This window comes from Acomys russatus, chromosome 11 (assembly GCF_903995435.1).
Source record: "Acomys russatus chromosome 11, mAcoRus1.1, whole genome shotgun sequence".
Lineage (NCBI taxonomy): Eukaryota > Metazoa > Chordata > Mammalia > Rodentia > Muridae > Acomys > Acomys russatus.
Genome location: NC_067147.1, coordinates 16,435,536 through 16,461,519, shown reverse-complemented (window position 1 = coordinate 16,461,519; position 25,984 = coordinate 16,435,536). Strand labels below are relative to the sequence as shown.

General features: G+C 39.2%; 1 protein-coding gene across 1 annotated transcript; it reads left to right on the top strand.

Annotated features, from left to right (window-relative positions):
- The first annotated feature begins 684 nt into the window (after positions 1-684).
- LOC127195306 (cytochrome P450 2K6-like) lies at positions 685-15,267 on the top strand. Its single transcript, XM_051152674.1, has 9 exons — positions 685-870; positions 2,675-2,837; positions 3,826-3,975; positions 6,157-6,317; positions 8,267-8,440; positions 9,218-9,359; positions 10,248-10,432; positions 11,652-11,793; positions 15,071-15,267. The coding sequence occupies exons 1-9, from the start codon at positions 685-687 to the stop codon at positions 15,265-15,267; spliced, it is 1,500 nt and encodes a 499-aa protein (XP_051008631.1).
- Positions 15,268-25,984: the final 10,717 nt, after the last annotated feature.

Sequence of the window (25,984 nt, the reverse complement as noted above, 5' to 3'; positions counted from 1 at the left end):
TTAAACTAAGCTCATAAAATATGTAACAATATTTTTAAAGTTCTATATAACTGTACCATGTAAATGAAGTATGTCAACGCACCATCATTCCCCTCCATTTCCTTCTAGTGACCCCAGTCTCTCAGATGTTTTTAGAAGAGACTAATTTACTGAAGACTTGAACTAGAGTCTGTGCCCAGTACTTACTAAGTACTGAACAAATAAGTTCCCTGTACAGGGCGTTAAAGGGGAGGAAGCCTGAGATCAGATAACAGTGTAAGAGACGGGAAGTTCTCGGTGTGGATTGCACACCTAACCACCATGCAGAGGTCATGCTGCACTCTACTTACCAAACAATGCAACTGATCTCATTGTGCAAATGTAGACTTTGTCTTCAAGGATTAAGCAGATTTTACCTATCAGGAAACATGAGATTAATCCCAGTTTTACATGAAAAGAAAATCCAGGTTCAACTGATCAGGTTGAACTGGGAGGGGAAAGAGGAAAGGTAAAAGATCAAAACGGGGGAAGGATGAAGAACAGGGCTTATCTCGCCTTCATTATAAAATAGGTGAAAGACAGACAATGGCTATAGAGAATGTAGCAACGCCTTGAAGTTTTTGATTTTCATCAGAAGTGTTGATTCTGTCTGCTTGTAACTAGAAAGATCTCTAATTCCTTAATGGTTATATCAGCTTAAAGATAATGAGTGCGTTTGACTCTTCTGCTGTGCTGGCCCTCCTGGGCCTCATTCTTGTTCTTATTTTAAAGATTAAAGTCTTAATGGCAGAAGCATCCAAACAACAGTCTCCTCCAGGACCCAAACCATTGCCAGTTATTGGAAATCTACACATACTCAACCTGAAGAGGCCGTATGAAACCATGTTAGAGGTAAGATGTGAAGAGGTAAGGTTGTTCACGAGGTGTGCATGCGTGTGTGTGTGTGTGTGTGTGTGTGTGTGTGTTTCTCTAAATCATTCTTGACCTGAGATATTTATTACCTTACATGTGCTAACAGCTCATATATATGTTTTGAGGTCATCAGCATTCAAAATTAGCAAAGCTGCTTAAAAATGCATATATGCATTTAAATTTGTGTATATATATCATATATATATGAGTGACTGTGTGTATGTAAATTAGCTATCTAATATGGTTCAAGGGCTTAAGTGGCAATTTTATTCGGAAGTATTTATGGCATATAACCTTCATCACAAATGTTTTGGTCTACAGTTTTTTCATATGATGTACTACAAAGCAATTCAATTTGATTATTAGCTTATTTGCAAACTTCAAATTAATTTCTCAAAACTCTACATATAAATAATATAAAAAAATCTATGTTATAGATCTAACAGTTTAGATCTAGGTCTTCCAGTAATTTGAAGAATGAATTTAGCTTTTGTCTTCTATGTCACTCTCTTCTAGTTTACAGACCTGGTACAAGAACTAGACTAAATTTCTCCAGTTTTTCACTGAAAAAAATCTATAGTTAGTGAGTACAGCGATAAACAGTGTAAATATTTTGAGCTGGCATTTGGCTACAAATTCTGTAATGTTTCTAACTGAAATGAGCTGTCATAGAATTTGTAACATTTTAATTTTTAAAATCTTATGAAACAAAGTATTGATAGAAAACTATAATTTCAACTCAATCAGCACCAAAGCAAAAACACATTGAATTTGTCTTATGTTTTTTTATTTAATAAATCAACACAGGAATTCCATATTCTCCTCCTAACTAACCTGGGGTAAAATAAGATGGCATTTGTACCTCCATTTTACAGATAAGTTTACTTCACAGAAATTAACTTTCTAGAAATGAAATCAATACTCAGTACAACGTTGTGGCTCCCTTTACACCCAAACTCACAGGCCAGGTTAATCCCTCATAAGGATGGGATCTTCTTTCAACAAATCCCTTGATCCAACCCCTGTTCCTCAACATTATTTCCACAGTACTCCTGTCCTTTGCTTATGTGACCTGACTACCTCCTTCTCATTAGTACATTTCTTTTTCATTTCCACAGCCATGCCAGTTTTCTGAACTACTTTCACCTACAGAAAAGGAGATTTTCACTCTTTTCCATAATATATATATATATGTATATATATAATTAAACTTCCCCGTGAATTGATTTTCTTACATGAAATAATTAACCCTGTGTAAAGTAATTCTTAGACAAGACCCTCTGTTCTCAAACTCCCATTTTTACTCCTACTTCGGAAACATTAATCTTAGTTGTACCAATTTTCTAAATCATGTGATCCTTCGATTCCTGTTGCAACTTTAAATAAGTCAATTTCAGTAAAGAATGTTACTAGTGATGCAGCAGTGATTGGCCCTACTAATATCATAGAAAATCCTAAGAAACAGGATGTGTACATGGAATAGATCAGTGGGGTACCAAAGAAGTCTTCTGTCTCCCTGGGGTTCCATTTGGGAATTTTCTGTTTTCAAACAAAAACATAATAGAGAGAGACTATAGGTCCATTCTGTAATAAAAGATGACTCTTACTCTCAAATTTAAAATAAAATAGGCCAGGGACCACCACTTGGAGGTATCAGAGTGCCTCCAGGATTTACAGTGGCTGGAGAAGCAACCCTCGTAAAGCAGTCCGGAGGTCATGTTCAACTTCACTTTTTGTTATACTGTGATGTTTTCGTTGTCTCTCTGCTTTTTGTACACAAAAGCTCTCCAAGAAATATGGCCCCGTTTACAGCATTCAAATGGGACCAAGGAAGGTGGTGGTGCTTTCTGGCTATGAGACGGTGAAAGATGCCCTTATTAACTATGGCAATCAATTTGGGGAGCGTTCTCGAGTGCCTATATTTGAAAGGCTTTTTGACGGAAAAGGTAATGACCCCTAAAGTTCAAATAAAGCACTGTAGTTAAAATTATTAACTCAACTATGTTGTGTTTATTTATTCCTCTTTACTTCGGTGGTTTTATATGCTCTGAACTACTTTTTCTCATTGGAAAATAATGAATTTGTTTGCAATTGTTCATCGACACCTTCATCACATCTAGATTGATATAAGAATAAAACAAATATTCAAAAATCATGTACTGAGTTTATTGAGAAAAGAATACAAAATGTTTTCCTAACCCAAAAGTCCTTGTTATATGACTAGAAAAAGAAACGTGCTTCACAATTTGCCACTGTAAAAACAGGAAGGAATGCCTTTTATATATTGGACTGGCTGTGTTCCAAAAATAAAATATACATGCATGTTCTCAAGAAAAAAAATAGATCTTACTCAAGATATTGTCTTTTTTAATTGGACTCAGAGAAACAAGCTCATCATATATTTATGACAAAAGCTAACTTATAGTAATCTCCCCACTGAAGTTAGGTGCCTATCTTCCCATGGAAACTGAGAAACTAGGATATTACCTCCTTGATCATTTCAGATATGTCTCCAGATTGTTCGGAAAGACACTGGAGTCATATAAACACCCATATAAAATGATAGATTGCTTTTAAGAAAGATTTATGTACATTTCAAAGAGAAGGGAAAGTATAGCCTATTTTCTACATCAATCCTCTAAAAAAAAAATTAAAGAAAACTAGATTTCCTACTCTTTTTGGGGGTAGCATTATTTGCGGGTTTTTCTGTTTATTTGGCTTTTGTTTTGTTTTTTTTATTTTTCTTGCTGAGAGACAAAACTAGGATTTTAAGTATGCCAGATAAATTCTCTATCGTTTGAGTAAACCATCAACCCATCCTTCCCTTATTTCTGTCAGGGCAAAACAAAGCTTCTGTTTATAATTTTTGTTTGTCACTGAGTACTAAATTTGAAACTGTTGGAGGTAACTTAAACAGACCCTTTTCTCTCTAAGGAATTGCCTTTGCTCATGGTGAAACCTGGAAAACAATGAGAAGATTCAGCTTGACCACCTTAAGGAACCTTGGGATGGGCAAGCGGATTATAGAAGACACGATTATAGAGGAATGCCAGCATCTCATACAGAACTTTGAATCTCACAAAGGTGTGTGGAACAAATAAAGCCGTTTCATTTATCATGCAAAAGGTGTATTTGGTCACTTGGTTTGGCATAGAAAAATCCCAAGAACATACAAGGACCCAATCTTCTCTACTTCAAAACTGTCCATGTCAAATGTAAACATCTGTTTTCATTCTCTCCTCTCCTGCCCCATTCCCTCTCCCCCTTTCCCTCCCTCCCTGCCTTCCCCTACATATATGAATCTATTAAAAATCATGTTTATAGAAAATACATTTGTACTGTTTGAAAGTACTTTGAAGACATGCAGTCCTTTTAACTTCAGACAATGTACTTTTATCAGTAATCCAGTCCTCACATACCAAAAAATTAACTTTGACATAATACATAGCATCTGGGGGCAGGTGACACAATGACATTTTTCAGCTTTTTAGTCTACCACATAAAGGAATTTAAAAACTTGTCCACAATGGTTAGTTGGAGAACAGATAAGAGATGCTTTGGACAACAGAACAAGTACATCTCTCATCTGGGTAGCTTCCAGGAGGAGGTTGATACAGATAGAGGAGGCAGCAGAGTGTGCTTATGAACGGAGAAGTCAGAAAGAAGGCTAGCTCAGTAGCAAATGCCTGTGAACCACTATCCCCAAGGCTGGGATTTTCACATGATCCTCAAGTGTATCATAGTTTTTATTTGTTTGTTTGTTTGTTTGTTTGTTTACCTTTGGAGTTCACCTGACCTTCCCTAGCCTATAGTGCTTTTTGTCTTCAATGTAGAAGGGTCCCTTATTTCAAAGGAGGGCCTTAGCTTTTTCCAGACAAGGGAAGTACTCATTACAAAGAGTACTTTGTACCAATCACAGTAACAATGTAAGCTTTCCCCTGGTGTGACACTTCACACCTCTAATCCCAGCACTCAGGAGACAGAGGCAGACAGATTTCTGTGAGTTTGAGGACACCCTGGTCCACAGAACCAGACTTGTTACACAGAGAAACCCTGTCTCAAACAAAACAACAACCAAGACAAAACAAAACAAAATAACAACAACAAAAAAAAAAACAAACCAACCAACAAAAAGAATTTAAGCTCTCTGCTACTGCTCTACTTTCATGCCCTGCCATGCCTGTCCCATGATAGTAATAAACCGATAGACACTAACTCCCTGAAATTATAAGCCAATTCAATGCTTTCTTTCCTAAGTCCCTTTGCTCATGGTGTCTTCACAGCAATAGAAAAATAACTAAAACTGTCAGCCATGATCCTTTAATCTCAGCAATCAAGAAGCAGAGGCAGATGGATCTGTATGAGGTCAGTCTGTCTATATAGAAATTTCTGGACTATCCAGGGCTACATAATGAAATCATGCCTCAAAAATAAATGAATAAATAAATAAATAAATAAATAAATAAATAAATATACCTGTTTTCGGGAGGCATGCTAGTTAGTACCCAACCTTGTAAAAGCCTCTCGTTATACATTCAATATGCTATTTTTTAAAAATAAATAAATAATAAATGCTTACCTGCTCAATAGTCTCATAACCCAAGTAGGGTTTTGTATATGTATTTTGGGGTTGTAACTGGGTAGTGGAGTAAGGACTCATGCATACTCACCAAGCACTGGGTCACTAAGCCTCAGATACAGCCCTCTTTTTGCTTTTTATTTTTCATTTGAGTCCTACTTAGGACTAGTGACTAGGTTGTCTAAGCTGGCCTTGAACTTAGTCTATAGCCCTGGAAGCCTTAGACATTAGATCTTCCTGCTTTAGCCTCCCCAGTAACTGGGATACAGATCTGTAATACCAGGTCTGATTTCACACTCTGTAGATTTTAGTAATGCAGAAAACATCATAATATTGTAGAATGTTCTACTCCAAACTTCAGTGCAGCCAAGGATAATGAATGATAGTTTCTTATACATTATGCATTACTCACTGTCTCTACACACACTGCACACCCAGATACACATCCTAGAGTGCCTCTGCCACAATATTATTTCTTTAACTGAGCTAAATGCCCACTTTTCTTTTACACGCCCATTGAATTTTTCTCTGTGGCAAATTCTTGGCATTAGTCAAAGCCATAAAAGACACAATCACAAATAATCTTCCTATAAAACCTTACTGAGTAGGCTTTTCCAATCAATCTAGAACTCGTTGAGTGCTGGGTATTTGAATACTCCTGACCTGTTTGATGAATTGTCTTACAGGAAAACCCTTTGAGATCAAAAAAGTCCTGAATGCTTCTGTGGCTAACGTCATTGTGTCCGTGTTGCTTGGGCAACGGTTTGACTACCAAGATCCCCAGTTCCTGAGACTCTTAAATTTAATTGGTGAAAATGTGAAACTCATAGGAAACCCTGGAATTGTGGTAACTGTCTTTCCTTATTTGACTTGATTTCCTTATTTGAGTTTGATTGTTCAAGAGACTGTGAAAGGATGTCAATGTGTTGTAAGTGTAATATTATAACGAACACGCTTGTTTAACCTATCTGATGGTTCTCTCACCACAAAGCACTGCAATAAATACCTTGATGCATGGATTGTGAGTCACACTAATGTTACATGACTTTGGTGTATCTTATCATTGTAGCTACTGTCCATTGTGTACCTCCATCAACCATCATTGAAGGAGTATGAACTAAGCATCAATTAAAGAAGTCTATACTAGAATTCACTTAGGAAAGAGGATTTCACAAGGAGAACTAACAAGTACATAAAGAAAAGTGATAAAATAAATGCTCTCTCAATGTTTATGTTGATCAATACATGTTCACAATGGCTCGGCAATCTCATTCATCTTCTAGGGGCTGGAGAGATGACTAAGCAGGCTGCTCTTCCAGATGATCCCAGTTCTATTCCTGGAACCCACAAGATGGCTCACAGCCATCTGTAACTCAAATTCCAAGGGATCAGACATTCTCTTCTGACCTATGTGGGCACCGGGAATGCAAGGGATGCATGATATCCATGCAGATTAAACACTCATACATGAATTATATATTTAATTAAAAAATAAGCTTGTAAAAATTTGAATAGTACCAATTCAGCTAAACATATCATTTCACTTTGGAACAATTTATCCTTTTTTTCTATAAATGCAGACCACTTCTTGATATTGAGGCTTAGAACAGGCACAGGCAACTATCTCATACAATCTTAGACAAGATCTTTTGCCCATTAAGCCATCTGGAGAGGTCATGAACTCCTTTGAGAATATGGCTAAACACCAGATCTTACCTATCCAAAAAGAAATACTGAGAAACTCAAATCTTAGCAAACAGTAAAGTTGAACCTGGAATAGCAAAGCTTGTTGCTGCCCATCACATGCAAATGAAACGGACAAGTACAGAATCTTTAAAATTAGCTTTATTCAGAGAGCCATTAACATGCAAAATCTGCCTTACAGCTCGTTTCCAGGCAGCAGATGAAATAGGCAGAAGAACAAAAAGGAGAGGGGCAAAGCAAGTCAGTCTTTTAGAAAGTTTGGCCTTGCCTTTCTTGAGATCCACTCCATTTCTGAAACTTCCATAGTCTTTGTCTCTCTCCTCAGCATCCCTTGCCGTCTTCTCACATTGTCCGGGCATCTGAACTGAGTGAGAGCTTCTTGAAATCAAGTTGGTGTCTGTTGGTATCAACCAGACACTCTCCCAGAAGCATCTGGGCTGGGAGGTGCTTAGCATAGAACCAACCAACCACGAACAGTGTGCATGAGCTAAGTTAGTAATATCGTGTACATGATGGTTCTTTTGTAGAACAAGGAGTACAAGAGTGCCCTTATAATACACACAATATAGAAATGTCCTTGCCAGTGTCTTCTTTGAACATCTTAAGTATCAGAGAAGACTTGATTAAGCTGTGTTCCTTGATGGAATCTTTAGATAATATCAGTTACAAATTGAAGTATTTTGGTGAATCTACAAAAAGAATAAGTAAATTTATCGTGCTGTTTAGACATAAAATACTTCGGTTGTTTGCCCAGATTCACACAAAATTTTTGTGAGAAAAACACTGGGTTTATCACTTTCAACATAAAGCTGATATTGTTGTTGTAATCTGTCTCAACCTTAGGCCTGTATCCCTACAGATACAATATGCAAAATACTCTTCATACCCAGAACTTATGAGCTGCATCAGTATTCAGTGTTGATTGCTTAACTCTGAAAAATGAAAAAGCATTATTATATAATCCAGTCTATCATTCTTGGCTGGGTAAAAGTCAAAGGTGTTATTTCTGTGATTTTTTTTCAGTAATATCACTTACATTGTCCAAACTAATTTGTGCCTATATTAAAGTACTTTCTCTTTATATTCCTTTAGCTTTTTAATATGTTTCCTATTTTGGGATTTCTCCTAAGAAGCCACAAGACAGTATTGAGGAACAGAGATGAATTATTTTCCTTCATAAGGATGACCTTCCTAGAACATTGTTACAACCTTGACAAAAATGATCCCAGAAGTCTCATTGATGCTTTTCTACTCAGACAGCAGGAGGTAATGGTGTTTTCCTAAGAGGATTCTTCAGCCAATATTTACTATTAATTTAACTCATCACTTCTAGAATAAAACATTCCTTCAAAGAAAAAAGATAATGGACTCAGGTTAATAGTGGGTATTTTACAGACTCTGAAGTGCTGTTCATTACACTTGCATATAATTTCCGTATTTACCTCTGGGGAAAATATGTAGATCTTTCCTATTAGCTTTTGAAAATATTCTGTATTGACAAAATTGAAATGTACTTCAGCTGCTAAGTCTAAGAAAAATTACTTTGTTAAAATTTATAATAGTTTAATAATGCAACTAAAATATAGCTTCCAACTTTTCAAAACAGAAACAGCCCTTGTCATTTTTAGAATTGCTTGGCACCATTAGCATCTGGGATGCTCTCTGATTCCTCAGCTTCTGCATGGCAGCTGTACAATAAATGAAAATTGTTCTAACTTGAAGAATGAAATACCTGCTATGTTGTTGGTATTTTGTTGTTGCTGTTGTTGGGTTTTTTTTGTTGTTGTTGTTTTATTTTGTTTTCTTATTTGGTTTTGTTTGGTTTGGCGTTTTTTGTTTTTGTTTTTGTTTTGAGGCAGCATTTCTCTGTTTTATCCCTAGCTTGCTTGGAATTCACAGAGTCCACGTGCCTCTGCCTCCCAAGCGCTGGGATTAAAGGTGTGCGCCACCACCTCCCTGCTATACCTGGTAACTCATGGTAACTTGCTGTGATGACCCGTTATGAAGTTATTCCATGACTAATGACACATTTCACCATTTTAGGAAAACGATACATCTGCTAACTATTTCAATGAAGAAAATTTGTTAGCCCTTGTTAGTAACCTGTTTGCAGCCGGAACTGAGACAACAGCCTCCACACTGCGCTGGGGAATTATACTCATGATGCGATACCCTGAGGTCCAGAGTAAGTCCCTAAGATCCAGAGCATTGCCCAAAGGAAGGGAAAGAAAAGTCTCTCGGAATCAGAAAGGCAGAAATCTGCAGTCCCACTGGATGCCTGTAAATTATAGCCTTGACAATAGCTTGCATGGTTAGCTTTTCTTAGCATTAGAAAGGGAGCTTTGGGCATGGGGAAATGGCTCAGTGATTGAGTGTGTATACTGCTCTTGCACAGAGTCTCAGCTCAGTTCCCAGTTTTCACACCAGGCAGATTCTGGCTACCTATAACTCTAGCTCCCAGGGCACATTCTTCTGGTCTCCATGGGCACCCAAACTCACATTCACACATCCACAAAAAGACACATATTCACGCGCACACACAGAGATACATATATGCCCATACATGCACATGCACATACACACACATATGCACAAACTCAGAAGCACGTACACACACACTAATACCCATATGCATACACATGAATGCACACACCCAAACTGAAAGTCAATTAAATCTTTTAAAACTTATTTTTCAGAAGAAAGTAGGATATGCTCTATAAGCATCCTAAGATGTTCTGAAATCCTCCCATACTTGGTCACAGAGCAGCCTTAGAAACGGAAGCAGGGTGGTGACGTCGCATGATTTAAACCCAGCACTTGAGAAGCAGAGGCAAGTGAATCTCTGAGTTTCAGGCCAGCCTGGTCTAAAGAGCAAGCTCCAGGACAGCCAAGACTACATGAAGAAAGCTTGTCTCTAACCACCCTCCAACCCTACACCCCAAAAAGAAACAGAAGTAGGAAGGATGAAGGAATAAGCACATTTGGGTTTCAATTTCCTATATAAAGAAAGCATGTGCAATCACTTGAATCTATGTCCAGGTCAGATACTAAACTTTAACTGCATTGTATCCAGAAATGGTTTGTGATGAGATCATCAAAGTTGTGGGCTCAGCTCAGCCTCGGATTGAGCACCGAACTCAAATGCCCTACACAGATGCCGTAATTCACGAAATACAGAGAGTCGCTAACATTCTGCCCATGGGCTTACCCCATGAGACAACTACAGATGTTCTGTTCAAGAACTACTATATTCCAAAGGTAAGGGCTTAAGCCAGAGAGACAAGAGAGTATATTCCAGATGTCTACAATTGTCAAAGCACTGGGATTGAAGTTCAAGGACCATCTTGGCCCGTCTTTCTCTCCTTTCCTTTTAATATCTCTCTTCTTTCCTCTCTCCCCGTCATTCAAAACATGTGGCACACACGGACACACATTGCACCTGATGACTATTCTCTAAGGCTTTATAAGATATTATTCTATTTTATGTTATAACTGAGAACAAATGGGACTCAGAAGATTGAAATCTTTTTTGGGAACGAAAGGTTGCTCTTTGAAGGAACCAGGTTTCAAATAAGCTGTGTCATGCTCTGAGCCCTCTGCCAACCCCACCCTCACATGCAATCACACACACTGATTCCCAGGTATCTCCTAAAACTAGACTGAAGGCAACAGTGAGCAGAAGGTAACCATATACACAAGGCACCGATTCTTTTCCTCAATACCTCAGTACCTAGTCTGAGCATTGCTGGTGGGCCCATGTCTGCATAAAGCTATGAGGCTGCTGGTTATTCAAGCTTCTTCTCCTCTCACTACTATTGGATCCTACTCTGGGAATACTTTCTGAGCAAGATCATGCTTGTCTTTGGAGGCTTTCTTCTCAGCCTCTGTTAGGCACACTATTGAGCTAAGTTAATCAGATTAACAGTGAAACAGAAAGACAAGTGCAAGTCATGTAGCATTGGTCAGCTTCACGTTACTATAATAAGACGTACAAGGTAGCTAACCTGTAATGAGAAACAGTTCATTTGACTTAGAGTTTTGCCAGTTCAAGTTTAAGATTAGACAGACCAGCCCTATCTAAATAGAGGTGGTGAGAGCAGGAGGTGGTATTGAGAGGGGGGTATGGAGAAGCCAGAGGGGTGTATGGAGAAAGGCTGACAGAGTAGAGTCCCACAATTCCATAGAAGGGAACACATCTGCTGGATAAGGATGGACCTCCCCATGGTCGTCACCTTATAAAGGTTCCACTGTACCCTTTGGAACAAACCATGATCATAGGCATGTTGGAAGATTCTGCCCATCTCCAAACCATAGCAAAAGTGAAAACAGAAAAACAATAATAAATGTGATCTACAAGGAAAAGGAACACACCATATCTGGAAATTTACCAACCATGGTTATAATGCATCATTGCAGAGGGACCTCTTAGGAAGAAATTTGATTTAATTTTTACCACTAATAGTAATTTTATTTCTAGGGCACAGAGGTCATCACTCTGTTAACATCAGTACTTCGGGACCAAACACAGTGGGAAACACCAGAGGCTTTTAACCCCACTCATTTCCTCAGCTCTGAGGGGAGATTTGTCAAGAAAGAAGCTTTCATGCCCTTTTCAGTGGGTAAGGTGCCTGACTGGACACAGCTGGTTTAAGCAGTAAGAGAGATGTCACCTCATGTTTATGCTGAGGTCTTGTGCTTTCCTCTATGAACACTTTTGCTCTTCCATCATGATCAATATGATGTCCAAGCTTGGCTGGATTTGCATACACCGTGAAGCCTCTTTGGACCTTTAAACAAGCAGCAGTCATCCATATTTAGAATAACTAACCTGTTCGGGGATTTTACTCAATTTATTGTGGAAATCACTGTGTGTGTGTGTGTGTGTGTGTGTGTGTGTGTGTGTGTGTGTGTGTGTGTGTAGAACAGCAGTTAAACGAGATTTTTGCAAAGGCCCTCAGTTTGGTTTTTAGTATCCATATCTGGTGAATGACAACTGCTTGTGGCTCCAGCTTCAGGAGTCCCCAGTGCTTCTGGATTCTACCAGCACTTGCACTTATGTGCATGTACCTACCCATAGACACATAGGTATATACATAATTAAAAATAAATCCCCCCAAAAAAGGAAAGTTATTGTGGTCTTCAATTAAAGAAAGCTAGGAGTGCCAATACTATTTTCCTTGGTTTTGTTTTTTTTGTTTTTGTTGTTATTTTGAGACAGAGTTCCTTTATATAGCCCTGGCTATCCTGGAACTCACTACATAGACCAGACTAGCCTCAACCTCAGAGAGATCCACCTGCCTCTCCCTCTGGAGTGCTAGGATTACAGGTGTCCACCCCCACACACAGCCCAATACTGTTTCATAGTCTTAGACAAGCACGTAAAAGTCAAACTATAAGGAAAAAAACAAAAATAAATAAATAAATAAATAACCTCTCTGTCCTCCTGTCCCTGCAGTTGTGCGGACAGCATCCTTCCCTTCCATTTCCATTTCCAGCCACACTGTTTGAAGTCTTGATCTCTGATGGGTTTTTATGATCTAAATGTCTTTACTTGTTTCCCGAGATCATTCTCAGATTCACATATACAGTAAGAATCTCCGGCTGGGGTTGTAACCTATCATAATATATGCTTTGTCTTGTTGGGCTGTTCAGCATTCACCATGAAACCCAATGAAGCTTACTCAGAAGGTCATAATGAACATCCCAAGTTACTTTATTTACAATCTTATTAAACACCATTCAATTATGTCCTTATTTCTTGGGAGATGAAAGTATCTAACCCCAAACCTATATTAACTGATCCTTCCTCAGACTCCTCCATGGCTTGTGACACTGTATTATAATTACCTGTTTACCCGTTGGTCACCTGTTAGGTGACCTGTTACACAGGCAAGCCCATAAAAACAATAGCTGTTTCAAAGCCAACCACAATAACACCTGTGTCTTGTTGACACTGAACTTGTGTAGCCTGAGTGGTTAGCTATTTTATGGACATTTCTAAGCAGAGAGAAATGACCCATGACCTTTCACCCCATGAAAACCTTGCCTCACTACTGTGCCCAATAAGGAAATGTGTAGTTACATGTAGAGTTATTCTATTCCATGTAGGTCTCAAATAAACCAAAAAGGCTAACATGAAATCATTCCCTCTGTTGTAAGATGGAAGTCTCCCATGTTTTAGTACATTTGTGATTTATGTTCAAGGAAATAAAACATATCTTCAACTCTATTAACTACAAAAATTACTGGTCCTAACATAAGCAACACGTTAAAGACTTCTCCCGGAGAGCAAGGCAAATAGATCTGGTGTGTCTTTAGAAGCACTGAAAGTAGATTATACATTTCAGCTGGGCGTGGTGGTACACACCTTTAATCCCAGCACTTGGGAAGCAAATCCGTCAGGACAGCTTGGTTTGACTGAGTTCCAGGACAGTCAGGGGTATGCAGAGAAATAATTTCTTGAAAAACAAAAAACAAAAAACAAAAAAACAAAAACAAAAAACAAAGAAAGAAAAAGGAAAAAGAAAAAAAGCTAAATTTTAGTCACATATACTGCCTTTAATCTGTAAACTAATACAAAGCTCATTATGTTTAAGCTAAAACTAAGATTGCTCTGAACACAGGGAATATAAATAACTACCAAGTGTCTATTATTTTAATAAGCTTCTACCAGGAAGGTTTCCTTTCTCAATATTATTTCATTTTCAGACATTTCTCCAAACAATTCACATTTCTGAATTATACCATTGGGTTTGTCTCACCAAGATGTTTCTGCAGTATCTTTTCAAGACTGACATCATATTCAAGACCACTGTGGCCTGGTTCCTCCCCCTTCCTCTTGCTTCCGACCCAAGACAATCTACCTCATGTTTCTTCTACAGTAAGAGTCAATGATCATCCAGCCAATGACACATGGACCTCATCCTCACCTTCCCTCATCTTCACCTGGAATCTGCATCTCATCCTTTCTATCAAAGCTTAGTTACAAAGCTCTCATTCAAAGAATGAATCTTCTTCCCCAGCTTCTTTCCACTGGTCTCCTCGGGACTTTTGACACTGTACTATAATTGCCTATTTTTCTGTAGATCATCTGCTACATAGCAAATCTCATGTGAACAACAGCAGACTCTGAACCTAGATTAGTAGCCGCCCTGTACTAAACATTAAATATGGCTTTGTGGACTGAATGGCTACCTTTCACTTAGAAGACAAATAGTGTGCTTTTCCCTCGTGATCTTGTGCTGCACGTGACTTTGTCTGTCAAAATGTATTTTCAAGTTAATACATTGTTCCTGGTTTTGTTTGTTTGTTGTTTTTTGGTTTTCTGGTTTTTTTTTTTTTTTTTTTTTTTTTTTTTGTTGATGTAATGAACTCCATGACTAAAAAAGCAACTTGGAGAGGAAAAGCATCACGTTGCATTATTGAGAGAAGTCTAGGCAGGAGCCTGGAACCAGAGGCCTAGAAGGAGCACTGCTTCCAAGCTCCATCTCTGGTTTATGCTCAGTCAAGTTTCTTACACAACCCATACCTACCTGCCTAAGGAGGATCTCATGCACAGGGGGCTGGGCATTCCCATATCACTCATTGCTCATCAATCTTTCCGAGACATACCATGTACCAGTCTGATCTGGACAATTCTTCATTTGAGGTTGCCTCTTCCCAAGTGACTCTCATTTAAAAATAAAAACCTGAGCTTCCATTTTGATCTTTTTTTTTTTTTTAAGTGTATTTCCATGTCTTACTTTGAAATAAAACCAATAAAGCTCAGAGGAGATCGATGACTGATCCATTCGTTCAAAGAGGAGAAACAATGTGTGTTCTGATCTTGTCTTTGCCGGTGTTGTTGAGGATTTTGTACTAATATCTTATAACCCCCTATGTTGTCACTGTCTCCAGGTCGTCGGATGTGTGCTGGTGAGCCACTAGCAAAGATGGAGCTGTTCCTTTTCTTCACCAGTCTCATGCAGAAGTTTACTTTCCAACCACCTCCTGGAGTCTCCCATCTGGACCTGGATCTAACTCCAGACATTGGCTTTACCATTCAACCAAGGCCTCACAAGATATGTGCCCTGCCCCGAGCCTTGGCTCTTTAAGTTTACTGCAGCCGCAGCTCTTGGTGTGATCTTGTGGTCCTTGGCATAAAAGCTTTCCTTTCCTTCCTTTCTCCAGCTAAGGCATTTAGTCAAATCCTTCAGGATTATTCGTTATTGCAGTTAGCCGGCTTCTCACAGAGGACTGTCTTTTCAAGTCAGAATAAGTTCTCTGCTTACTGCTGTAGAAACTCCCTACTGTTATTGATGAAGACAAAAAGTGAACAGTTAATGTCACCAAAAAAAACCCAAACATGAAACCAGCAGGGTCTCGTAAGGCATGAGACATTGAAGGACCACCAGTCAAGAGTGATAAGTGTGTGCAGGGGTGGAGTGGGGTGGGTAGGGTGGTATACTATACATTAATATTATCAGAAGAGCAGTAAAGAAAACTCAGTTGTTAGTGATGCATACACTAAACATAAGGCACTGTTTTTATTCTAAGAGTAAAAAAGCAGTGGTTAATAACAGGTAATTGGTTGTGAGTACAGTCAGTTTGCTGAGATCAGAAAGTATTAATTAATCTGGGTCCTACCTGATGGGTAGGTGGGGCTCGGGAAAGGCATTTGCCAAGTAAGCCTTGGCACCAGAGGTCTTATCTCCAGAACTCATGTAATGGGAGAGAGAGAGAACTGACCTCACAAAAGTTGTTCTGTTATTTGCACATGCATGACATGACATGAATAGGTGCACACACACACACACACACACACAGAGAGAGAGAGAGAGAGAGAGAGAGACAGACAGAGAGAGAGAGAGAGAGAGAGAGAGAGAGAGAGAGAGAGAGAGAGAGAGAGAGAGAGAGAGAGAGAGAGACTATTATTATTATTAATAATAATACTTGTTTTGGAAGGGAAAGTATTCATCTGCGCTCCTAGCATATCCAGAATGTTCAGAATCACATCTCTGTGTTTAGCACTCCAAAGTCCCAGTGAAGTGAAATAAAAAGGATCCGGAAGCAGAACAAAGGAAAACCATTTGTTCCCCTAACAAAGAAAAAAAAAAAAAAAAAAAAAAAAAAAAAAAAAAAACCTCCAGCTTTCATAAAGACACCATCAAAAATAGGTGCTTCTCCCTTGCGCTTATCCAACTGAGGCTAACTGAGGATTGCACTAGACAAAGAAGACTTTATTTAAGGGTATTGTAATAGGCTAGAACTTGGTCAGAACCCAACTCTGGAGAAGCACAGAGCAGAAAGGCTTGCAGCAATGGGGTGTGCCATGGAAAAGTACCAGAGGCTGGGAGAAAGCCTGATCAATCGGCTGCATCTGGCTCACAGAATTACTCCCTGCACTATCACACCTTTCTTTGGAAGGCTGTCTGTATTTGCCCATTTGACTTTTTCTCTTTATCCTTGCTATAGATAAAGCCCAGAACTTAATGCATGATTAGCAGGCTTTCTTCCACTGAGCTACAAGCCCTGCCCTTGAGCATCAGCTGGAAAGCTGCTACTTCACACAGAGAGTAGAGTCAAGAGTCTTCTCTTCCTTGCATACAGTGTCAAGGAAGCACTTGGGTACTTAAGAACTATAGTCTGCATCTGTGAAACTGGCAAGAAATATTTTTTTAAAAGATCTGGATTTCAAAGGGAAAGATTAAGAGAGCATTTTCTCAACTCCAGCCTCAAGAGAGAAGTTCCTGCCAAATACAGTTCAGTAAAAGGACATAGAAAGTTAGGTCACCTAGTTCAGCCCCAGGACATCATTACCCACAAAGCCTTTGCATGGGAGGCCCTTACAGAGCTACAGGAAATGAAGAAATGGAACATAAGTTCCATTTGGACTCATGTTACTGTTTGAAACATGGGAAACTGCACTTTTGTTGTTGTTGTTCTTAGTTTATTTTGAGGGTTCAATGGTATTTTAGTTGGTTCTGAATCCATAATCAAAATTAGTCGGTGGCCTTGTTTTCCTTATGTGGGGAGCAGTAGAAATAGCTCAAATCAGGCAGCAGGAGACCCAAGTTTTAGTTATAACCTTGTCGACTTTCCATTTTTTATGACATTATGACTACACAGTGATGAGGCATATGTGCTCTGTCTGCCGCCAGAACCAGGGGGGAAATAATGTTTCATGAGAAGCATAATAATCTAAAACAAATAACTACCTTTGCCATAGTCAGAGAATAAAATGACATCCACTTATGTAATTGTTAAGTATTAAATAACTGTTAATAACTAAACTAATAACTAAACTTCAATAAAGCAGAAAATGTGAAATGTAATTGAGAAAACTGATTTCTACTAATGTAAATTTTTTCTCTTGATTCATTCTTTAATAATAAGGATTATAAAATAAATTTCCTTAAACCATTCATATCTAATAAAATTATGCATATACAATAAAACTATTACATCTTTATTTCTCTAAGTTTTACCCATAAATTATATATCACAATCAATATAACATAATTTTTTCCTTAGTCTCCATAATTACTATGTTATTATCTATATTAGACATTTCAAAGTTTTCACTATTCTTACTATATTGTATTTATTTTATATACACATGTGTACATCTCTCTTCCCAACAATGGATGGAATTCTGGTGGTCAGGCTTGCCAGCAAGTGCCTTTTCCCACTGAGCCATTCATGCTCCATCCTCTAATTTGTTGTTATTGTTTTGCAAAGCTGAAAGTCAAAACCATCTTAGACAAGAGTGCCAGCACAAGCTGAAATGTAATGAAGGATGAAGAAAAAGTTCACTTGAAGGAATGCAATCTTCAGGAAGGTCCTCTAGCAATGCATGTGAGTGTGTGTGTGTGTGTGTGTGTGTGTGTGTGTGTGTGTAAGAGAGACCAAGAAGCACAAATACTGGGGAGATGACAATAAGTGCTCTTTAAAATGATCTTCTACATAATAAAAATAGTAAAAGGAAAATAAAATGTGCTACTTTAAAGTTTACATGTGCATGACTAAAATTCAAACAGCAACCACAGCTAGACTTTCGATGGCATTCAGAATGGAAGCTGCGGAGCTTCACGTTGAATTTTACACTTTCAGTTTATTATACACATTGAGTGGTGCAGATTTTGGGTCTGTTAAATCTTATGTGTGATTCTTTTAATCACTTATTTATTAGCATGCTTTTAATGATGAAGTTTTTAAATAAAATAAAAATCAGCTCAATGACTTTTTAAAGAAACAAATATATTTTATCACTAAGCACATGGTGATAATAAAAGACAGACCAACTTGAGTCTGATTAACGATTTTCATGAACTTCTTTGTTTACTCCATAGGACAATCCTCCATCCCCATTGCTTAAACCTTGACTCAACACCAAATATGGGTTGCAGAATCCTCTCTTCTACTCCAACATAATCCCCAAAGAGAACTGTACTGTGAGATTATTTAACTTATTCCTTCGTCATTTTCTTACACAGTTGGGATGGCAAGGCTTTGACATTTGAGTCCTTATAACTTCTAGAACCTGAGGCAACATTAAGGTAGCCTGGCCTTAATTATTTTCTAGCCTTGTTATTATTTCTAACCCCCAGAAACCTCAAACTTCATAATTGAAGAGGGCTGGACTTATAACTCCACTGTAGGGAGCATGTTTTGTGCTTACAAGGCCTTGGGTCCAATCTCCAACACATGTAAAACTCAAGGAAAAAAGAAAAGGATGAATCTACAGTCAGTTTATGCAGTGGACTTGGTGGATATACTGAGGATCAAATTCAGGGCCTCAGACGTGTAACGCAAGCATTCTACCAGAGCCACATTCCCATCCCAAAGTTAAAACCATGCAGCGGTGGCCAGATCTTGTATAGCAATATCTGAAAACAGAAAAGGATCCCAGCAGAAATTGTTTCAAGTAATTTGCTCTTTGTCATTTGGAAGGACAGCGCAGGGATGTTGGTAAGATTGCTCAGTGGTTAAGAACAGGCACTACTCTTGCTAAGGACATGAATTTGGTTCCCAGCAGCCTTGTTTGATGGCTTACAACTGCTTCAATTTAAGGAGTTCCACTGCCCTTCAAGGGCACCTGCACTTAAGTCCATATTACCCCCACAAATACACACATACAAAATGATAAGTAAATAAATATAGTTGGTAAGAATGAAGCGAGGAGTAATCACCACCGTGACTGATTGCTACTAGGATGATAATAATAGCTAATTTGGGTGTTTACTATATGGCGGGCACTAAGTAGCATTCATTAAACTTAATCTTGGAGAATTACTACAATGCTGACAGAATGCCACTCAGCTTCTGCTGCCATCTGTACCAAATGGCAGGATTACTCAATAACTGCTAGCGTTCTGATGTGCCCACCTTGTTACGCAGCCCCTCCCTGATTTAAGTCTATACCCTCTGAGAAGCTGTCTCTCTAGACAGTGCCCTAAATTCTTGTTGCCAAGGATTTGACAGTAATATATCTCAGCCACCCCTCACCCCTTTTCTATGTTTAGTCTTCACTATTTAAAAAAAAATAATCAAGCCACATTCAAACAAAGGAATACTTTATTGAAGATTTTTATGTTTAGGTGAGGGAGAATAAAAAAGTTTCTGAGCCCGATGGCCGGAGAGCTTTTAAACTGTTGAGAATGCCCTGAAGGATTCTGGGAACAGGTTGGTCACTATGATTAGGTCATCTGTGTTTGTCAGCTGACAATTAGGGAAGTTAAGCTTCTATTCTCTGACACAGGAAAAGGGAATTTGGAATCCTCTCTTCCTCGATGAGTCCTTTTCACTCCTTTTCGAAGAAAGGGCTCCTGGACAAGAAAATGTAAACGTTTCCACTGCCTGAGCTCAATCGCTTCCAGCCAGCCTGAGAGATGTTGGTCAGTTTCCCTAACATTACTACAGCCTCTATTTTGTCCTTTTAAGATTTTAATTTTTAATTATTATTTATGTGAATGTGTGTGAGTGTACATCTCATGTGTTTGTGTCTGAGGAGGTGCAGGAAGGAACTGGAGGCCCTGGAGCTCAAGTTATATGTGGCTATGAGATGCCAAACATGAATACTGGAAACCTAATTCAGGTCCAACAGTGAGCACCCTTAACTGCTGAGCAATCCTCTCTCTCTCTCTCTCTCTCTCTCTCTCTCTCTCTCTCTCTCTCTCTCTCTCTCTCTCTCTCTCTCTCTCTCCCTCCAGCCCTCTATTATTCTCTTTTAAGCTGAGAGCTCAGATTCTGATTTTAAATTTACTTCCGTGTCCTGAGCACAACAGTCTCTTATTTTGCTGAAAACTATTGGCTGGAACAGCGCCAATAACCTAAACCTACCTCCTCCTACTGCCCCAAGTAATCTGAACAGTTCCCATTTTTAATCTTCATCTATGAGATTATGTAGAGAAATATGTTTATAAAGAGCCAGTCTTCCCAATTAAAGAGCAAAGTACTGGCTTTGGCTATAGAGATTTCAGGGTGTTCCAAAGTTCCAGCCCTGTTTTCTTACCTGCATCAGTTGGTTGAAATTCGAACTCCACCTTTGCCCCACTCCCTCATAATTCATCATGACTGACTGACAAGCTGTGACTCAGCCTCAGAGGTCTGCAACTGTGCTGCCTTTAATGACTTCCTGCCCTTCCTCCCCTAAGGGGCTTTTGACAAAAAGCCGTTTCACATTCTTTGATAATGAAAGAATCATTCCCAGTTAAGGGATCCAATAATCCGTCAATAATAGTTCATTAGGGATAATTATAGAATAATACAGCTGTTTAAAAAGAGGAGTTTTTTTCCCCAATTTGCAAATTCTTATGAACTGTTTTGTATACCCTTTTATAAACACTAAGTCTCTCCATCCTCCTAGAAATTATTATTGCCCTGGCACTGTTAAGAATTAATGAGAACTTCGTATAAATATCTTTAGTTGGAGTGCATGACTGATATGTTAAATAAACTTGAGGGGTGGGTCAGTGCTCGCAAAACCTTAATATGAATCACCCGGGGATCTTTGCAAAAATGCACTGAACTGACTCAGCAGTGCAGAGAGCAGGTTCTGCCTTGGAGGGTCCCTTGCTGCAGGACGAGCAGGGGCACAGGCCTGCATGTTAGTTTAGCATGCTGCCTCCTTTCCGCTGCTATGATAAAACGCTATGACACAAAGCAACTCAGGGCAAGATTTTATTTCTTCTCATGGTAGCCAGCTAATGAACCAATACACTTATATAAAGCATCACTCACAAAATACACGCAGGTCACACTAGGATTGTTTCTTTGTAAGTTATTCTTACAATAAAATAAACATGTAAGTACGCATTAACTGAAACGAAGACATACACAAAAAAACACACTTTGAAGTAAACATTCTACAAGGCTGATTAATTAACTAATTAACTGACTGTAACTTCAATGATTATAGGGAGTTTGAATGTTTCGGATTAAGACCCAATGTATGTTGCCTTATGTATGACCCCAGGTATGTGTGATCTAATGTTCTTGGAGTGTTCGGGCTCTTGGCTTCTACTAAAGGCTAATAATGACATCAGACTGTATCTGAAGCCTGGAGCAGAAATCTCTCACTTTGCTGTGACCCGTCAAGCACTGTATGTAAAAAGCCTGTGTATTTAGGAGCTTTTCTATGGTCCTGATACTATAGAAATGTCACAAACCCACACTGACATATGGGACTAGGCATAAGCTGAATCGCTGGGCCATGGTCACTGATGTTTAGTTTAAGAATTAAGTCTTTTATTCCCTTTGAGGTGAGAACTGTATGTTTTGTATCAGCAGAAGCCCACACATAAAATGAGACTAAAATAAAACAATGTTGAAGAGATACTAAATATTACAAGAGAATTTTTTTCTTGTCTTTTAATCTAGCTTTATTAAGTTCATAATATCTCTTTAACAATTCTCTGGATATGCAACCACTTTCTCGTTTCCTTCCTTCCCTCCTTTCTTCCTTTGCTTTTCTCTTTTTCACTCTGAATCCCTGCTTGTCATAAATTCACAGAGCTCCTCCTACCTCTAGGCCTCTAAATTGCTGCAATTAAATGCTTATGCACAACACCAGGCTCCAAAATTTTATTTTGAAAATAAAGCTTATTCTTTCTTCTGTCTTTGTTTGTTTGTTTTATTTTGTTTCTAGAGACAGGGTTTCCTTGTGTAGCCTTGGCTGTCCTGGACTTGTTTTGTAGACCAGGCTGGCCTCGAACTCACAGCGATCATCTTGCTTCTGCCTCCCAAGTGCTTAAATTAAAGGCCAGAATGCAGACTCTTCTTCTTTTAAGAGTCACTTTCAGGACTGGACAAATAGCTCAGTGGTTAGGAACGCTGGCTGCACCTAGTCAGGGCCTGGGTTCAGTTTCGAGGACCCACGTGGAGTCTCACAACCATCTATACTTCAGTTTTAGGGAGTCTAATGCCTTGTTTTTTTTCTCTGTGGGCAACTGGCACACACAGTGTGCACATATACACACACAGGCAAACGCTCCTACACAAAATGAATTTAAAATTTAAAAATATTAGAAAAAAAAAAGAGTCACAGTGAGTTTTAATAGCAAGAACTAGTATGGCCCCTCAACACTACAGCAAGTCTAATGTAACAAATATCACAGGTGATAACAGGTGTGGATAAATGGGATAAAGGGAGGTGGCTGTCAGGCGTTCTGGCACCCACTGTAATCCCAGTGTGGGGGAGGCTGAGGTGGGAAGCCCTCCAGTTCATAGGCTACACCACGCCCAAAGTAAGCCTAGGATGCACAGGGAGATATTGCCTCAAATATATTAAGAAACACATACTACTACTAATAATAATAAAAGAGGTAGACAGTTGGCAGGTGACCTTGACATTTGTCCCAGTCATAAGGTGTCCAGACGGGCCTCTGGGAGTCTTTATCACAATGTAGCTAACACAGTTTTAGATGAACTTGTTTTTCTGTGAGATGAACAGTAAGTAGAAGACCTAAGACCCCAGCATCCTGAGAGATTCTTGGTACTGTGGACTAGCCCGGCTGCTCTTCCCTCGACACCTGTGCAAGGGAAAATGTTCTTCACCTGGAAAGCAAATCAAGACAGTTCAGCAACTACTTTTCACTTTCAGTGTGACATCTATTTTAAACCCGTAAACATGTTATAGACAGCTAACAGGAGAGTTAGAGGAACTTAAAAATGGTTTTACAGTGAGGGCACTTGTGTCTTTAGTCCCAGCAATTGGGAAGCAAGCAGATCTGAAGCCAGTCTGATCTACATAATGAGTCATAGGCCAGCCAAGGCTATATAACATGACTCTCTCTCAAAAGAACAAGTATTTCAAAGCTTTAGCCTGTCAATGAGGCAGCGATGGCTTTTCAATCACTCCGTTCACTTAACATCATGACTGTGGTCCTCCAGTCTTAGCTGACGCCTTCCATAAGGCACAGAAGTCATTTCTGAGGAATTTGGAAAATGTTCTTACTGATCCATTAATGATGGGGAAAGCTAAAAATAAGTTCTTTGGGTAATATAGGAGAAGTCTTGGTAAAAACCAATAGTTGGATTTTTGTTAGTTGTTTTGTTGTTGTTTAGCTTTTGTGATTTCTATACTACATTATTAAATAAAAACTAAATCCTAGTGAGGAGAAAAGTGGTTTAAATGCAAACAACTGCACTAGTAACCATAAGAGTTAATGTTGAATGTATATTCCATGTCAGGTAATACTCTTAAGTATTTAAATCCTACCCAAAAAGTCCAACATTTGTTAACCCTACTTAACAAGTTAAGACACAGTAATCAGGCACCTTGCCTGAGGTTCCTAGTTAGCAGAAGGTTAATAAGAGCCAAATAACTCCAGAACCTGCCTTGGAGAGCTGAAGATGCTACTGTTTTGTGTCACTGCAAAAGGTGTTCATTTTTCTTGTCTTCCTGCAGTGCTCAATCACCTGGGACCAATTCAAAAAAGTGCAGATAGGACACTTAACAGTCACAATGAACCCTACAAAGGAACCATGGAGAATTTCTTCAAAAGAATAATTTTTTGGCAGTGGCGGGGGGTGCGGGGGTGGCTAATATCTCCTTTTCCAACTACTAAACAAATCTGTAGATAAGCTCAAGGCCTAAATCCCTCCCTCAAGGGAAGCTATCCCAGGCCTGAGAACTGCTAGTGGTCAATCTCCAGCCAGCAGGCCCAAATCATCTCCATCCCAACAGCACGCAGGCCCAAAGAGGACTGTGGTGCACTCAGATATCTCTGTTTTTGAGACAAGGTCTCTCTGTGCAGCACAGACTGGCCTAGAACTCTAATTCTCCTCCTGGGGTATATTTGGACCCCTAGAAGGAAGACCCACCAAAAGCTATCCACAAATCTTTAGGAGGGAGATGACCACACCCCTTGTCTACTTAGTAAGCACATGCAACCACTTGATGGTGATCTACACAAGAGGAGGAACAGATGACAGCATTCAAGCTCTAACTGAAGACACCTGAAAGAGCTAGGACAAGGGGAGCTGTTCATTCTTCACCGCACCCCCACCCCCACCCCAAGCACAGCCCCACTCCTTCCATACCTGTCTGTTACCAAACACTCCTCCCACAGGGGCAACCCCAGCCCCTCCCCTCTCTTGAGGAGGTGCTTTGCTTGGTCCACGGAATTCCAAACTAGATCCCATTACTAAAAACCTTAATAATGATGTGGGGCACTTCCTGCTCTTGCAGAGGACCCAGGTTCAATACCCAGCACCCATAGGGTGGCTCACAACCATCTCTAATTTCAATTCCAGGGGATCCAATAGTGATTTCTGAGAGTGCCAGGAAGACTAATGGTACATAGATGTTCATGCAGGCAAAACACTCACACAAATAAAATAGTAAAGTTTAAATGATGTTGTCTGATGACAAAGGGAATACACTTTAAAAAAAAAAATGTGGCAGACTTAGATCATCCATTTTTACCACCAGGAAAGAGACTGGAGAGAGGGCTCAGTGGTCAAGAGTGCAGACTGCTCTTGCAGAGGACCAAGCTTGGTACCCAACACTGAGCTCCTCGATTTCCTGTAGCTCCAGCTCCAATGGATCTCGATCTCATGTCTTTGGCTTCCAGGCACCTACCTGCACCCACGGTTACATGCCTATCTGCCTATACATACATCTAATTAAAGATAATAAAAAGAAAACTAAACTTAAAGCAGCAGAGCTATTGTCAATCCAATCTTAACTATAAATCTTATTCGTTAAAAACTATGGATGATAAAAAGGAATGCAGCCGTTTGTGATATACTGCACACAGCATGTCCACTTTTCTTGTTACATAGTAAACTAAGTAAGATGCCCTCTGGGATAAAGCCCTGTTAAATGGCATTTCTTAACATGGAAATATGAAGGATGGGAATGGAAACGTCACACCAGTATAGACTACCTGGAAACGTTTTTGCTTCACTTCCTGTTCATTTTATTTTTTTCCATTAAAAAAAAAAGCGCGCGCGCGGGGGGGGGGGTTCTTTAGGGCTTTCAAAGCAAGCCTCTCTCTGCACCCACTCCACACACCACACACATCCCGGAGAGCATACCTCAAAGTTTCTTCTGCTTTTGGCTGTTCAACAGGAAAGACGAATGCAGACAACTAATAGGAGACACTTGCATTAAAAAAAAAAAAAAAAAAAAAAGTCAACAGGTGAGCTGACTAAGGTTTTGAGCTTTTAAACTCTCATGTACCGCGAACGTAAAAATGCCTTTTCTTCGTTTTAATGACTGTGAGACACTTATGGCTGCTTAAAATTGGTTCTTCAAGCATTTTCTCATAGCCAGTGCCCTGCAACACTTCTCAGGCTCCAGAGGATCTAGGTGGCAGGAATCAG

What these genes read in the sequence shown, in the direction of transcription:
- LOC127195306 (XM_051152674.1), top strand. Translation starts at nt 685, where the DNA reads ATGAGTGCGTTTGACTCTTCTGCTGTGCTGGCCCTCCTGGGCCTCATT. An exon ending in AAGGCTTTTTGACGGAAAAG is followed by an intron (nt 2,838 to 3,825) that starts GTAATGACCCCT and finishes TTTCTCTCTAAG; the next exon opens with GAATTGCCTTTGCTCATGGT. An exon ending in AGAACTACTATATTCCAAAG is followed by an intron (nt 10,433 to 11,651) that starts GTAAGGGCTTAA and finishes TTTTATTTCTAG; the next exon opens with GGCACAGAGGTCATCACTCT.